Source organism: Schistocerca americana, chromosome 5 (genome assembly GCF_021461395.2).
Source record: "Schistocerca americana isolate TAMUIC-IGC-003095 chromosome 5, iqSchAmer2.1, whole genome shotgun sequence".
Lineage (NCBI taxonomy): Eukaryota > Metazoa > Arthropoda > Insecta > Orthoptera > Acrididae > Schistocerca > Schistocerca americana.
The window spans coordinates 672,107,143-672,120,881 of record NC_060123.1 but is presented as its reverse complement, the minus strand read 5'-3'; the positions used below and the strand labels follow the sequence as shown (position 1 = coordinate 672,120,881).

General features: G+C 45.0%; 1 protein-coding gene across 1 annotated transcript in view; it reads left to right on the top strand.

Annotated features, from left to right (window-relative positions):
- LOC124616627 (peptidyl-alpha-hydroxyglycine alpha-amidating lyase 2-like) overlaps nt 1–13,322 on the top strand; it is a 184,607-nt gene extending 171,285 nt beyond the window's left edge. Inside the window, exon 7 of the mRNA XM_047144952.1 lies at nt 12,737–13,322. Coding sequence (XP_047000908.1) covers nt 12,737–12,853 — 117 coding nt within the window. The 3' untranslated portion in view covers nt 12,854–13,322. The remainder of the gene's footprint in view (nt 1–12,736) is intronic.
- The last annotated feature ends 417 nt before the right edge of the window (nt 13,323–13,739 follow it).

Below are 13,739 nucleotides of genomic sequence, written 5' to 3'. Positions count from 1 at the left end.
CATGCAGCTTCAACACGATACCACAGTTCATCAAGAGTAGTACTGGCGTATTGTGACGAGCCAGTTGCTCGCCCACCATTGACCAGACGTTTTCAGTTGGTGAGAAATCTCAAGAATGTGCTGGCCAGGGCAGCAGTCGAACATTTTCTGTATCCAGAAAGGCCCGTACAGGACCTGCAACATGCGATCGTGCATTATCGTGCTGAAATGTAGGGTTTCGCAGGGATCGAATGAAGGGTAGGGCCACGGGTCGTAACACATCTGGAATGTAACGTCCACTGTTCAAAGAGCGTCAATGCGAACAAGAGGTGACCGAGATGTGTAACCAATGGCACCCCATACCTTCACGCCGGGTGATACGCCAGTATGGCGATGACGAATACACGCTTCCAATGTGCGTTCACCGCGATGTCGCCAATCACGGATGCGACCATCATGGTGCTGTAAACAGAACCTGGATTAATCCGAAAAAATGACGTTTTGCCATTCTTGCACCCAGGTTCATCGTTGAGTACACCCTCTTGAACCCACCTATTCCATATTCTGCTAACAGTCATTGGATCTCGACCAACGCGAACAGCAATGTCGCGATACGATAAACCGCAATCGCGATAGGCTACAATCCGTCCTTTATCAAAGTCGGAAATGTGATGGTACGCATTTATCCTCGTTACACTAGGCATCACAACAACGTTTCACCAGGCAACGCCGCTCAACTGCTGTTTGTATATGAGAAATCGGTTGGAAGCTTTCCTCATGTCAGCCACCGGCGCCAACCTTGTGTGAATGCTCTGAAAAGCTAATCATTTGCATATCACAGCATCTTCTTCCTGTCGGTTAAATTTCGCGTCTGTTGCACGTCATCTTCGTGGTATAGTAATTTTAATGGCCAGTAGTGTAACTTACACATATTGAATCTACACTACTCAACACAATTCTTCGAAACCCTGTAATTGTCTCTCATTGCGACTCACAAGTTTGAAATTTGGCGCAAAGGTGCCTACAACCTTACTGTGTTACGGTACAAAAGCGTGGCATCCTGCAACGTCACCATCGGGCTTGGCAACGCTTCAAACAGCAAGGTGTCAACACAACAAAAGAAAGAGGCACATATCAGAAGCTCTTATGAGCTGTAAGGTGGGTTAATGACGTCGCATTGGGACCAAATTTCAGAACAATTCAGCCCGCACCGTGGACGTGTCACAGCCCCTCTTACGCACATTTCTCCTACTCTTTTGGCGTATCTGCGATGGGGTTCAGAACTGCGACGCCCAGCTGTGAAATCTCGCGGTTTTCGTTTGAGTTGCCGAAGAAAACAATGAAGACACACGGCCGCTCAGAATAGACACTAAAAGGCCTTAGCGGTGGCGTAAAGTGCGTCAGTCAAACCACCCCTTCCCATGGAGCGCTGATTCCCGCACATTTCGATGTCGAAAACGACATTTCGCAGTGCGATGAGCAACGGAAAAATGTTCTTGACGAACTTTGACACTGCTGACAGCCTCGGACGTTTCAACCCTTCTCCAACGACATTATGGGGCTACGTCTACATTATACATTATTGCACCCCTTTGTGGAGTGCAGCGCGACCACAATTTTTGATCTCGTGTACAGTTTGAAACTATTAGGGACCATTTTAAAGCATTCATCGAAATTTGAACGCGATCCGAAGCAGCAAAGGGTACCCATGCTTCCTGTTTTCCGCCCTGCTATAGCGTGATCATGCGGAGTGCAACTTTAATATATCCACGGATAAAACTGCAAAGGATGCCTCAAAGATCCCCAGGTCACCAACACCGTCGGTACTACCGACGCAACTTTACTGAGCCCGTTACAGATATACTTTCGGAAATTTCGACACCAAATCAGCCTGACACCTCATGAGTGTGGTTTCCCTTCCTGAAAAGTGTGTGAATATAAAGGCCAAAACAATGCTTGAAGTGAATACTGGTACAAAATGCTGTGGTCTACGGACAAAAATACACACATCAAACAAAAGTTTTCCATCACCCCGATTCCCACAACTCCTGAAGACAGATGTTGACTGTGGATATTGTATCACAGACACTGTCCCTTTGACTGTTCATAGATGTCACTAAACCCGCCCAAAGATGTAAACAACCATGCATGAGCAGCGCCTATTACACGAAGGGGGGCCGGCCGCGGTGGTCTCGCGGTTCTAGGCGCTCAGTCCGGAACCGCGCGACTGCTACGGTCGCAGGTTCGAATCCTGCCTCGGGCATGGATGTGTGTGATGTCCTTAGGTTAGTTAGGTTTAAGTAGTTCTTAGTTCTAGGGGACTGATGACCACAGATGTTAAGTCCCATAGTGCTCAGAGCCTTTCAACCATTTGAACACGGAGGGGGTCCGACAGCCGATCAGTTCCAGTTACTCCACCAGGAAGGAGGTACACGACTCGTCTGTAGTTCAACCATGCCTAGACGGTCAATACCGCCCTTCGATCGCGTCGGCATTGTTACTTTGTGCCAGGCAGGGCTCTCAACAAGGGAAGTGCCCAAGCGTCTCGGAGTTTACCAAAGCGATGTTGTTCGAACATGGAGGAGATACAGAGAGAGGGGAACTGTCGATGACATGCCTCGCTCAGGCCGCCCAAGGGATACTGCTGCAGTGAATGACCGCTACCTACGCATTATTGCTCGGAGGAACTCTGTCAGTAACGTCACCAAGTTGAATAATCCTTTTCGTGCAGCCACAGGACGTCGTGTTACGACTCAAACTGTGCGCAATAGGCTCCATGACGCGCAACTTTACTCCCGGCTTCCACGGCGAGCTCCATCTTTCCAGCCACGACACCAGGCAGCGCCGTACAGATGGGCCCAAGAACATGCCGAATGGACCGCTCACGATTCGCATCATGTTCTCTTCACCGATGAGTGTCGCATATACCTTCAACCAGACAGTCGTCGGAGACGTGTTTGGAGGCAACCCGGTCAGGCTGAACGCATTAGACACACTGTCCAGTAAGTGCAGCAAGGTGGAGGTTCCCTGCTGTTTTGGGGTGGCATTATGTGGGGCCGACGTATGTCGCTGGTGGTCATGGAAGGCGCCGTAACGGCTGTACTATACGTGAATGTCATCCTCCGACCGATAGTGCAACCATATCGGCAGCATATTGGCGAGGCATTCGTCTTCATGGACGACAATTCGTGACCCCATCGTGCACATCTCACATTTTGTGAATGACTTCCTTCATGATAACGACATCGTTCGACTAGAGTGGCCAGCATGTTCTCCAGACCTGAACCCTATCGAACATGCCTGGGATGGATTGAAAAGGGCTGTTTATGGACAACGTGACCAACCAACCACTCTGAAGTGTCAACGCCGAATCGCCGTTGAGGAGTGGGACAATCTGGACCAACAGTGGCTTGATGAACTCGTGGATAATATGCCACAACGGATACAAGCCAGCATCAACGCAACAGGATGTGCTTCTGGTTATTTGCGGTGCCGGTGTGTACAGCAATCTGGACCACCACCTCTGAAGGTCTCGCTGTATGGCGGTACAACATACAATGTGTGGTTTTCATGTGCAATAAAAAGGGCAGTAATGATGTGCATGTTGATCCCTATTCTGATTTTCTGTACAGGTTCCGGAGCTCTCGGAACCGAGGTGATGCAAAACTTTTTTTGATGTGTGTATATAGATTGGTGAATGTGATATACAGGAAAAAGCGGGAGGGCAAAGGCAAGGAAGAAGGCAATATGATGTGGGGATTGGGAAAGAGTTACACAATTTGCAACAAGCGTATTATCTTACAGTGAGAACATTATTAACTGGCTGTTGCTAGTTTAGGAAAGGTGAACAATAGAACTCTGCTTCGTCATCAACGAATAAGTTGTGACTGTTGTTTATTCTGTGACTGTTGTTTATTGATAGCCAGAATTTCCAGTAACGTCAATTTTCTGCCTTTATTTGTTCTTTGGAAACAACAAATTCAATATCACATGAATGGCGTTCAGAGTATGCTCAATAAAGATGGAATAATTCTTTTTTGTCTCTAAGTTCCTTGATGTTCATTCTGTCTATTAGTTATAGCTCTACTTGATTGGCTTACACACAATTGCGGGAAATCATAAGAATTCCTCTCTGCCCTAAAGGTGGAATTAAAAAGAATTTAGATAGCTGGTGTGTATTGTCAGTTAATGTAGGACTCTAAAAATTACTGCGTGCAAAATCTTTAACTATTTTTAGTTTCTTTTTTAAAATCTGATGTTTGTGGAATGGGACAATCTGGACCAACAGTGGCTTGATGAACTCGTGGATAGTATGCCACAACGGATACAAGCCAGCATCAACGCAACAGGATGTGCTTCTGGTTATTTGCGGTGCCGGTGTGTACAGCAATCTGGACCACCACCTCTGAAGGTCTCGCTGTACAGACGTGTTTGGAGGCAACAGTTAACCTCGGAGCGGAGTCTTTATCTTTGTGTGTTACAGGATGCCGGGAACTGATGGTATGTTTGTGGAAGTTACTTCTCTTTATGTCTTAAAGAAATGCTATGTATACTAATATCAACGGTAAGATCTGAGAAGCTGAATGAGTACAATGTAAAATAAGGCTTATTTATATACACCGCCTTTGTGTGTATTTCAATAAGTTTAGGACAGTTTATCAGTTTGTGTATCGTTTAGAGACTTTAACTCATACTTATACAGTACAGTATTTATAGGTCAGTAAATCAATGGGTTTGGGGACTTATATGTTTAGAATCTAAAACATTCAGTACGTCATTACATAATACTTCTTGCTTTGTAATCACGTCAAATTGAAACTTTGCAGTTTGTGGTTTTCGTGTGGAAGAGCAATCATCATGTATCTTCGGAAACGAGTCTTTGTACAACTAGAAGCTTTCACTGATGTTATGTGAACTGACTGTTCAGTCGTATGTTGTCGGATGATGGCCTAGAAAGCTGAAAGATAATTCACAACAGAATACAAAATAAATATCATTGCAGAACAGTATCAAACAAAATTTTATAAAAAAACTTGCTTTTGGAGAACTCCCATTCTGAAGACGAATATTTAGTTATACAATGGGAGGATGGGTAATATAGTTGGTAAAGATGTTTTCTTTAGTATTAACGTTGTGTTTCATTTGAAACATTCGTTACTTTTACGAAGCCAATTTGATTTGCTAATGAGTAATTAATTGACATAGTACTCATTTAGAGACACAGTTAACCAACGAAGGCCCAAGAACATTAAAAAAGATTGCAGGTTAATTTCCGGATTAGTCCTGGCCAATTCGTTCCGACGCAATTTACACTGTGTAAAGACTTCGTCAGCTTTTAGTTTGTGCTGCGAGGAAATGTATTCCAAGCAACAGATACAGCGATTTCACGAACGCCATACTGTCCATAATTTCCAGCGTCCTTCCTGACAAATCTAATATGTGTAGACAGTGACTTCACTGGAGTCAGTGCAAATCTTCTGAGTAATAATCAGTAGCCGATGTCAGGATCATGAGATGCAAATTTCCCAAATCAGGAACGTTTATCAAAATTATTTAGTAAGCTACGGTTTGTTTAACTACAGGACCGATGCTGAAAGAAAATCTGTCACCAAAGAAGCCGTCACAGCAGATGTCTGAAAATAAATAGTAAAAAAATTAAACAGTATAAGACTTACAGATACTATCCCGTTACGAGCATACTGTTTTGTATCTAAAGCAAAACGGAGCTGTCCGTTCGTATACTACTTTACTCAGTTTATCGTAATCGTTTTCTTTCATATTTGCCGGTAAGGTATTTTTCGAGGTCGGAGCTTACTCTTCCTTACTGGATGTCATGTGTTTTTTTTTTTTAAAGAAGAAGCAGTTACCGAATGCAATAGTTTCTCACGACATATCACAGTTCATAATAATATCATAACAGATTTAGTGCCAAGTGTCTGGTCGCATGCTGGTTGTACTACTTGTTTCTGCTTCGGAACATAGAGTTATTCAAAGTGAGTGTAAAAAATGTTTGTATTGAGGTAAAGTATTATGTGATTATATGTATGGAAAGATCTCAAGAAGTTTCTTGTGTGATGGTCACATATGTTCAGTGTGTGAATCAGTCACAAGCCATACATCTAGTCTGTAGTCGAATTCAGCCCAGGTACGCCCCCGTGGGTCCACTTCGATGTCAGTCACAGCTGGCCTGATACGTCTTCGTAACTCAGCGAGCTCGTGAGCAAGTGAAGGCGCGAAAACAGTGTATTTGATGTAACCCCACCAGTAAAAACCAAACGGTGTCAGGGTCGGCGAACGTGAAGGCCATTCCTGTAACTGAGTATCGCCAGCTGATGCACAACAGATCATCGACATGGTATTTGTTTCCGAGAAATCGTGAACGTTGCGGTAGAGCACCAAACTGTTGAAAAATATATCGCTTTTCTCCTACACTTGCGGCACGAGCCACGTCTAAAGCATGTCCACCTCAGAATGTCCACTGACCGTCGCCTCCGCAGATAAGATGTGTCCATACTGTACGCTTTTTGCCTTGACAAAGCGCAAACACATTATGCTTTGGGGATCCACGGACAAGTTCGCCGACAATGTCGAGAGTCTCAGCTCCTCATATTCTCACGTTGAGTCGGTTTACTTCGTCGTTCAAGAGAAATGTAGATTCATCGCTGAAAATCAACCTGCCGGTGAAATCACCCTTTTCCATTAATCACTACATATCAATGCAAAACTGTTTCCTCAAACATTTTCACGCAGTTTGTAATGACTTGGGGAAACTGAATACCATACAGTTTAATTTTCAGACGTTTTCGCTGCACTCTTCAACCAGCTGCTTATGGAATTCCTAGTTCTGAACTGGCACGAGACATTCATTTGTTTGGACCTCTGAGAATGGTTTTCTTGATCCTTGCAACCTCAGATGCTGATGGCTGTCCACAGCTTTTACCTGCACAAGGACATCCTCTCTGTTTAAAATTTTGAAGCCATTCGGGAACGGATTGTCTGGAAGGTGAAGAATTGTTATATGTGGTCCTGAATTTTCGATGCACTGCGGTTGCGGATTCTCTCTTGCAGCACTCCATCAAGCAAAATGTTTTCTCCGTTGGTCTGGCAGCCGTGTTGTTGGAGATCACTGAAAAAAGCAACTTCTTGAGGTGCCGTTCCCGTACATACTGTCATATAATACTTTACCTCAGTACAAACTTCTTTTATAGTCTAGATAATTTTGAATAATTCTGTACTATCTGATCGTTTCAGGTATATGTTTATATGAGGGTAAGTCAATTATTATCCGCAAAGTAGTTTTAAAATTTTATTGTAACCAAATGGGAAACTTACAAGAACATCATTTTTCGACATAGTCTCCTTGTGTTTTAATGCACTTGGTCCATCGTTGTACAAGCTTCCTGATGCCCTCATAAAAGAAGGTTCTCGGTTGAGCCGCGATCCAGGAACGCACCGCTTCTTTCACTGCTTCGTCCGAGGCAAATCGACGGCCCCTTAATGCCTGTTTGAGTAGACCAAACAAGTGATAGAAGGGGCAAGATCGGGACTGTATGGAGGATGATCCAGTACTTCAAATTTGAGTTCAGAAACTGAAGCAGTGTGGCCAGCAGTATGCGGACGGGAATTGTCGTGCAACAACACACCTTTTGACAGCAATCCTCAGCATTTGCTTCAAATCGCAGGTCTTAGCCTGGCAGTAAGCATCTCTCTGTAACTTACACTGTTTACTGTTGTGCCCCTTTCCCCATAATGTTACAGTACTGGACCTTGTGGGTCCCAAAAAACCGCAAACATCAGTTTTCCTGCTAATGGTTGGGACTTGAACTTATTTTTCACTGCGAATTTGGATGTTTCCATTCCATACTCTGCCGTTTGGTCTCCGTCCCGTAATGATGGATCCATGTTTCGTCACCAGTAATGATCCTGTCTAAGAAGTTGTCCCTTTCGTTACCATAGCGATCCAAATGTTTTTTGCAGATGTCCAAGCTCGTTTGTTCATGCAACTGTGTGAGTTGTTTTCGGACTCATCTTGCGCAGACTTTATGAAACCCAAGTCTCTTGTGGATGATTTCATAGGCAGAACTGTGACTAATTTGCAGACGCTGTGCCACTTTCGGTTACTTCATAGTGCGTAACACTTGTGCGACCATTTCGGAATTTTTCAATCCACTCCTAGACACTCCGTTGTGGCAAAATACTGTTCCCGTATGTACCTAAAGTCTTCGGTGAATTACAGCCCCTGATACGCCTTCCGACCACAAAAAAACGGATCACTAAACGTTGCTCTTCTTTGCTGCAAATAGACAGCGGGGCAGCCATGATTAACAGCACGGCAGCGATAACGAAACTAACCTAGCAGCTCGAAAATTGCAAAGATATAACAACAAATAAACAAAGAATGCGTCATCAACGTCACTCGACAGTACTACCAAAATAAACATAGATGTAAGTAAATTGCGGATAGTAGTTGACTTACCCTCGTACATTAATGAAGTGAATAACTTGTAGATCGACGTCTGTGGCCTTCAAAATTCGATGAAAACTAGCATCGAGATTTTGAAAATAAAAAGCTGAACTCACTGTTTTCACTTCTCTTGGTGTTTCTTCGCTTCGTTACGCGAAGCGCTGTTGGTTTCTCCTCTCGCGCCTTGCGGCAGGCAACACGGCAAACCTCTGAGCGACGCAGCGGGCCTTCTTAGGAACCTCAGGCCGCTGGTTTGGTGTAGTTCGGAGAAATGCATGTTCTGTAAATAATCCCTATCGATAAATATTACAAAAATGTATGTATGCATGTATGTTCAACATTTCCTCATAAACCTTTGGATCGATTGCAACCAAAGTTAGTACACAAATCACTTGCTACATGGACGGAAGCGCTGTTAAGGGTTAGAATCATCTATCTTTCAAAGAAGAGGGGGGTGGGGTGGAAAATGAACGTAGCGCTCCGCATGCAAATAACTGGACTATAGTCATCCATTACTTGAGAATGAGAACACTTAGCGGGTAGCAACTTCACATACATCTTCAAACCTTTACGAAAATTTATCTCGTTCACACCCCCCACAAAATGACGAAAGGTAAAATGTTTGTTGCTAACGACATTTTCAAATTTCATGCAGTAATATTGCACATCAGGTACTAAGTTTTCATTTACTACTTACTTTTTAGTATTGACTATTCGCAGCACGTTTTACAGACGGTATTCACATATAGCACTGTAAGTGAAAAATTATATCATTGTACTACACATAGTTAAGGAAAAATGACGCCATAAACACAGAGATGCGTGAAAAACTAATGCGTCATATGGTGAAGTTTTATTTTATTGATTCTTTGCCACTAACTCTATTCGCAAAACTATTGTAGGCAGTATTCAGACACACACCGCTGAATGTGCTTGCAAAATTATATCATTGTACTGGACATAGTTCAGCAATATTAACTCAAACATTCAGATCCTTGAAAGCGAAACTGTCGTGCGAAATTCGCTGGAGATACAGGTGGAATAAGTGTACAAATATGTGTGAAATATGATAATATATGTGAAATACATGTGACGTGTGCCTTCACGGGCGAGTCCGCGCATGAAAAGCTGATGCTAAGCCCGTGGATAGATTACAACCAATTTTGATACATACAGTACTTATTATTTGGAAAGAAACACTGTGGTTGTAAGAAGCACCAACTTCCTATTGGGGTGATGGTTATAAAGAGGAGAGACAAGCAGGAAGGAAGAGATGGACAAACAGCGAGAGAGAAGGAGGATATGGACAGGGGGACGGGAAATGTACGGAGAAAGGGGAAAAGAGCAGATTGACAGGGACAAGGGGAAGGAGGAGATAGAGAAACGAAAGAGAAGATGGACAGAGAGAGGGCAGGAGAAGGTGGATAGTGAGAGACCAGCGTAAGAGATCGAGAGAGAAAGAGGTTAGGTGAGGGGGAGATGTAGGGGGTGAGGAGGAGAAAGATGGGGAAGTAGGAGACGGATTTTTGAGGGGTGAGGAGGAGATGGACAGAGAGGGGGGCAAGGGGAAATTGGAATAATAGTATTTGGAACTAAGACATACCTGGGCAACGCTGGGTACTCAACTAGTTAAACACAGAGTTTGTTGCAGACGAGGGTTCACCTCCGAAACTGTTCATATGATCAACATAGAAATATAAAGGGTGAACATTAATAAAACAAAAAACTGCAAGGACGAACTAGGAACTAGAAGTGGAGGGAAAGAAGGTCCTGTGAACGTGTCCGGAAATGGATCGTTGGCGCGGTAGATGGTGCTGACGAATGATCCTCTGGCCACGTGCAGTGTGTTCCTTTATTGTAGGCTGTGTGATATGACGCAGCATGCTGTAAGCGGCAGAATCGTCCGGTATTCGTGTCGGGAACAGGCCGAGATGCAGTTTGTGTACGGCCGAGCAGATGGGAACGGCTGTACCAAAACAAGTATCCTCACAGACAAAAACCACAATCTATCGAGCCCTTTACGAGCGTTTGTGTAATCATGGGTTCTTTCAGGGAAGCGGCTTGAAATGTTGTGGGACGTGGATGGCGTCTGTGAGAGTACTTGTTTTGGTACAGCCGGTGCTGCCTCTCGACCGTTTCCATCTGCTTGGCCGCGCATGAACACCATCTCGGCTTGTTCCGACATGAATACCAGACCATTCTGCTGCTTACAGTGCGCTGCAACACACAACACGTGACTTTCATTGTCAACATCATTACCGTGGTATTTTCATAGGACCTTTCTTCTCCCATTTTCAGTCAGGAACCCGTTCTTGCAGTTATAGATTTTAAACTACTGGCCATTAAAATTGCTACACCACGAAGATGACGTGCTACAGATGCGAAAATTAACCGACAGGAAGAAGATACTGTGATATGCAAATGATTAGCTTTTCAGAGAATTCACATTACGTTAGCACCGGTGGCGACACCTACAACGTGTTGACATGAGGAAAGTCTCCAACCGATTTCTCATACACAAACAGCAGTTGACCGGCGAGGCCTGGTGAAACGTTGTTGTGATGCCTCGTGTAAGGAGGAGAAATGCGTACCATCACGATTGTAGCCTATCGCGATTGCGGTTTATCGTATCGCGACATTGCTGCTCGCGTTGGTCGAGATCCAATGACTGTTAGCAGAATATGGAATCGGTGGGTTCAGTAGGGTAATACGGAACGCCGTGCTGGATCCCAACGGCCACGTATCACTAGCAGTCGAGATGACAGGCATCTTATCCGCATGGCTGTAACGGATCGTGCAGCCACGTCTAGATCCCTGAGTCAAGAGATGGGGACGTTTGCAAGACAAACAACCATCTGCACGAACAGTTCGACGACGTTTGCAGCAGCATGGACTATCAGCTCGGAGACCATGGCTGCGGTTACCCTTGACGCTGTACTCAACGACGAACTTGGGTGCACGAATGGCAAAACGTCATTTTTTCGGATTAATCCAGGTTCTGTTTACAGCATCATGACGGTCGCATCCGTGTTGGGCGACATCGCGGTGAACGCACATTGCAAGCGTGTATTCGTCATCGCCATACTGGCGTATCACCCGGCGTGATAGTATGGGGTGCCATTGATTACACGTCTCGGTCACCTCTTGTTCGCATTGACAGCACTATGAACAGTGGACGTTACATTTCAGGTGTGTTACGACCCGTGGCTCTAGCCTTCATTCGGTCCCATCGAAACCCTACATTTCAGCAGGATATTGCACGACCGCATGTTGCAGGTCCTGTACGGGCCTTTCTGGATACAGAAAATGTTCGACTGCTGCCCTGGCCAGCACATTCTCCAGATCTCTCACCAATTGAAAACGTCTGGTCAGTGGTGGGCGAGCAACTGGCTCGTCACAATACGCCAGTCACTACTGTTGATGAACTGTGGTATCGTGTTGAAGCTGCATGGGCAGCTGTACCTGTACACGCCATCCAAGCTCTGTTTGACTCAATGTCCAGGCGTATCAAGGCTGTTATTACGGCCACAGGATGCTGTTCTGGGTACTGATTTCTCAGGATCTATGCACCCAAATTGCGTGAAAATGTAATCACATGTCAGTTCTAGTATAATATATTTGTCAAATGGTTCAAATGGCTCTGAGCACTATGGGACTCAACTGCTGAGGTCATTAGTCCCCTAGAACTTAGAACTAGGTAAACCTAACTAACCTAAGGACATCACAAACATCCATGCCCGAGGCAGGATTCGAGCCTGCGACCGTAGCGGTCTTGCGGTTCCAGACTGCAGCGCCTTTAACCGCACGGCCACTTCGGCCGGCTATTTGTCCAATGAATACCCGTTTATCATCTGAATTTCTTCTTGGTGTAGCAATTTTAATGGCCAGTAGTGTATTTTTGGTACAGCCAGTGCTGCCTCTCGACCGTTTCCATCTGCTTGTCTGCGCATAAACACCATCTCGGCTTGTTCCGATATGAATACCAGACCATTCTGCTACGTCAATCACAAAGCCTGCAACACACAAGGAACACACAATACGTGCTCAGAGGGACTTTCATTGTCAACGGCAATTACCGCGGCATGTTCATAGGACCTTTCTTCTTCCATTTTCAGTCAGGAGACCATTCCTGCAGTTTTCGGTTTTATTAACGTTCACCTTACATGTAACCATTCTGCAGTGTAGCGACAGTTTCCCTTTCGTCAGTGTCGCATGAGTTCTTAAGCTTCCTCCGCTCTCCATTCGTTGGACGACGGTACAGTTTCCCTGTATGTTTCCTCTCTGTGCTTGCAGGGCCTGGAGACGCCCCACGCGCTGGCGGCGTGCCCCAACGGCAGCGCCCTCTACCTCAGCGAGCTGTCTCCGCCACGCGTCTGGAAGTTCGACCTGCGGCCGCTGCCGCACTTCTAGCCGGCATCTGCCCGCGTCCCCACCCCCGTCTCTGCCTCCCACCGCCCAACACCTCGACCCCTCAGCGGCCAGCTTAAAACTCCACCACTCTCGCAACTTCTCCTCACTCGATACGCCGGCTACAACCGGACGTGACCAACTGCAACGCACAAAATACCTGTACGTTTCGGGAAAAAACCGTCAGCAGTAACTCTTTTCCTAATATTTCTTCCCTATTAATACACAAAAGTTTCGTAAAATGGTGCTCATCCTCAGGGGAAAAAATTCGGGTTTCTTATATGGCGTATTGCTGACGAAATATCTCTCGTTATCAGTCGAATAACACCGACAACTCGAAGCAAAATTTCACCACCTTTCCTACTATTCATCTTCGGGAGTGCTGTAAATTTCGCCTGCTCATGCCGGGTAGATAACTTCTCGAATTGTTGCTTCAAGCTGACGGTGTTATTTACTGGTAAACCAAAACTTCTTCCCAGTGATCTGCTAAGAATGCGTGCATTCTACTACGATGTAGTCGTTAGCGATTTGATGTTCGAATCCTGTATCTTCTTTTGATTACACAAATTTGGAAAAAAACACGCGTTGGATGTAACAGCAGCAAATAATTGCCATTTGAACGCGCAGTGCTTTCCTTTGAGAAGGAAACCACCCCAAAGTGAGCGAAAGCTTCTGTCGAAGTAATATCAAACTTGAGTAATCCTCCGAAATACGGACGGAAAATGACCTCGTTTTAGAGAACAAACTGAAAGTTTGTGTCAGTACCACTGGCTGTGACTTTCGACTGGGTGTCGCAGTCGCAAGATAAAACACACGATTATATAATTTATCGATTCGACACCTCACCGTATACGGAATCATGTGTTACAGGGAGAACTAAGTACTGTTT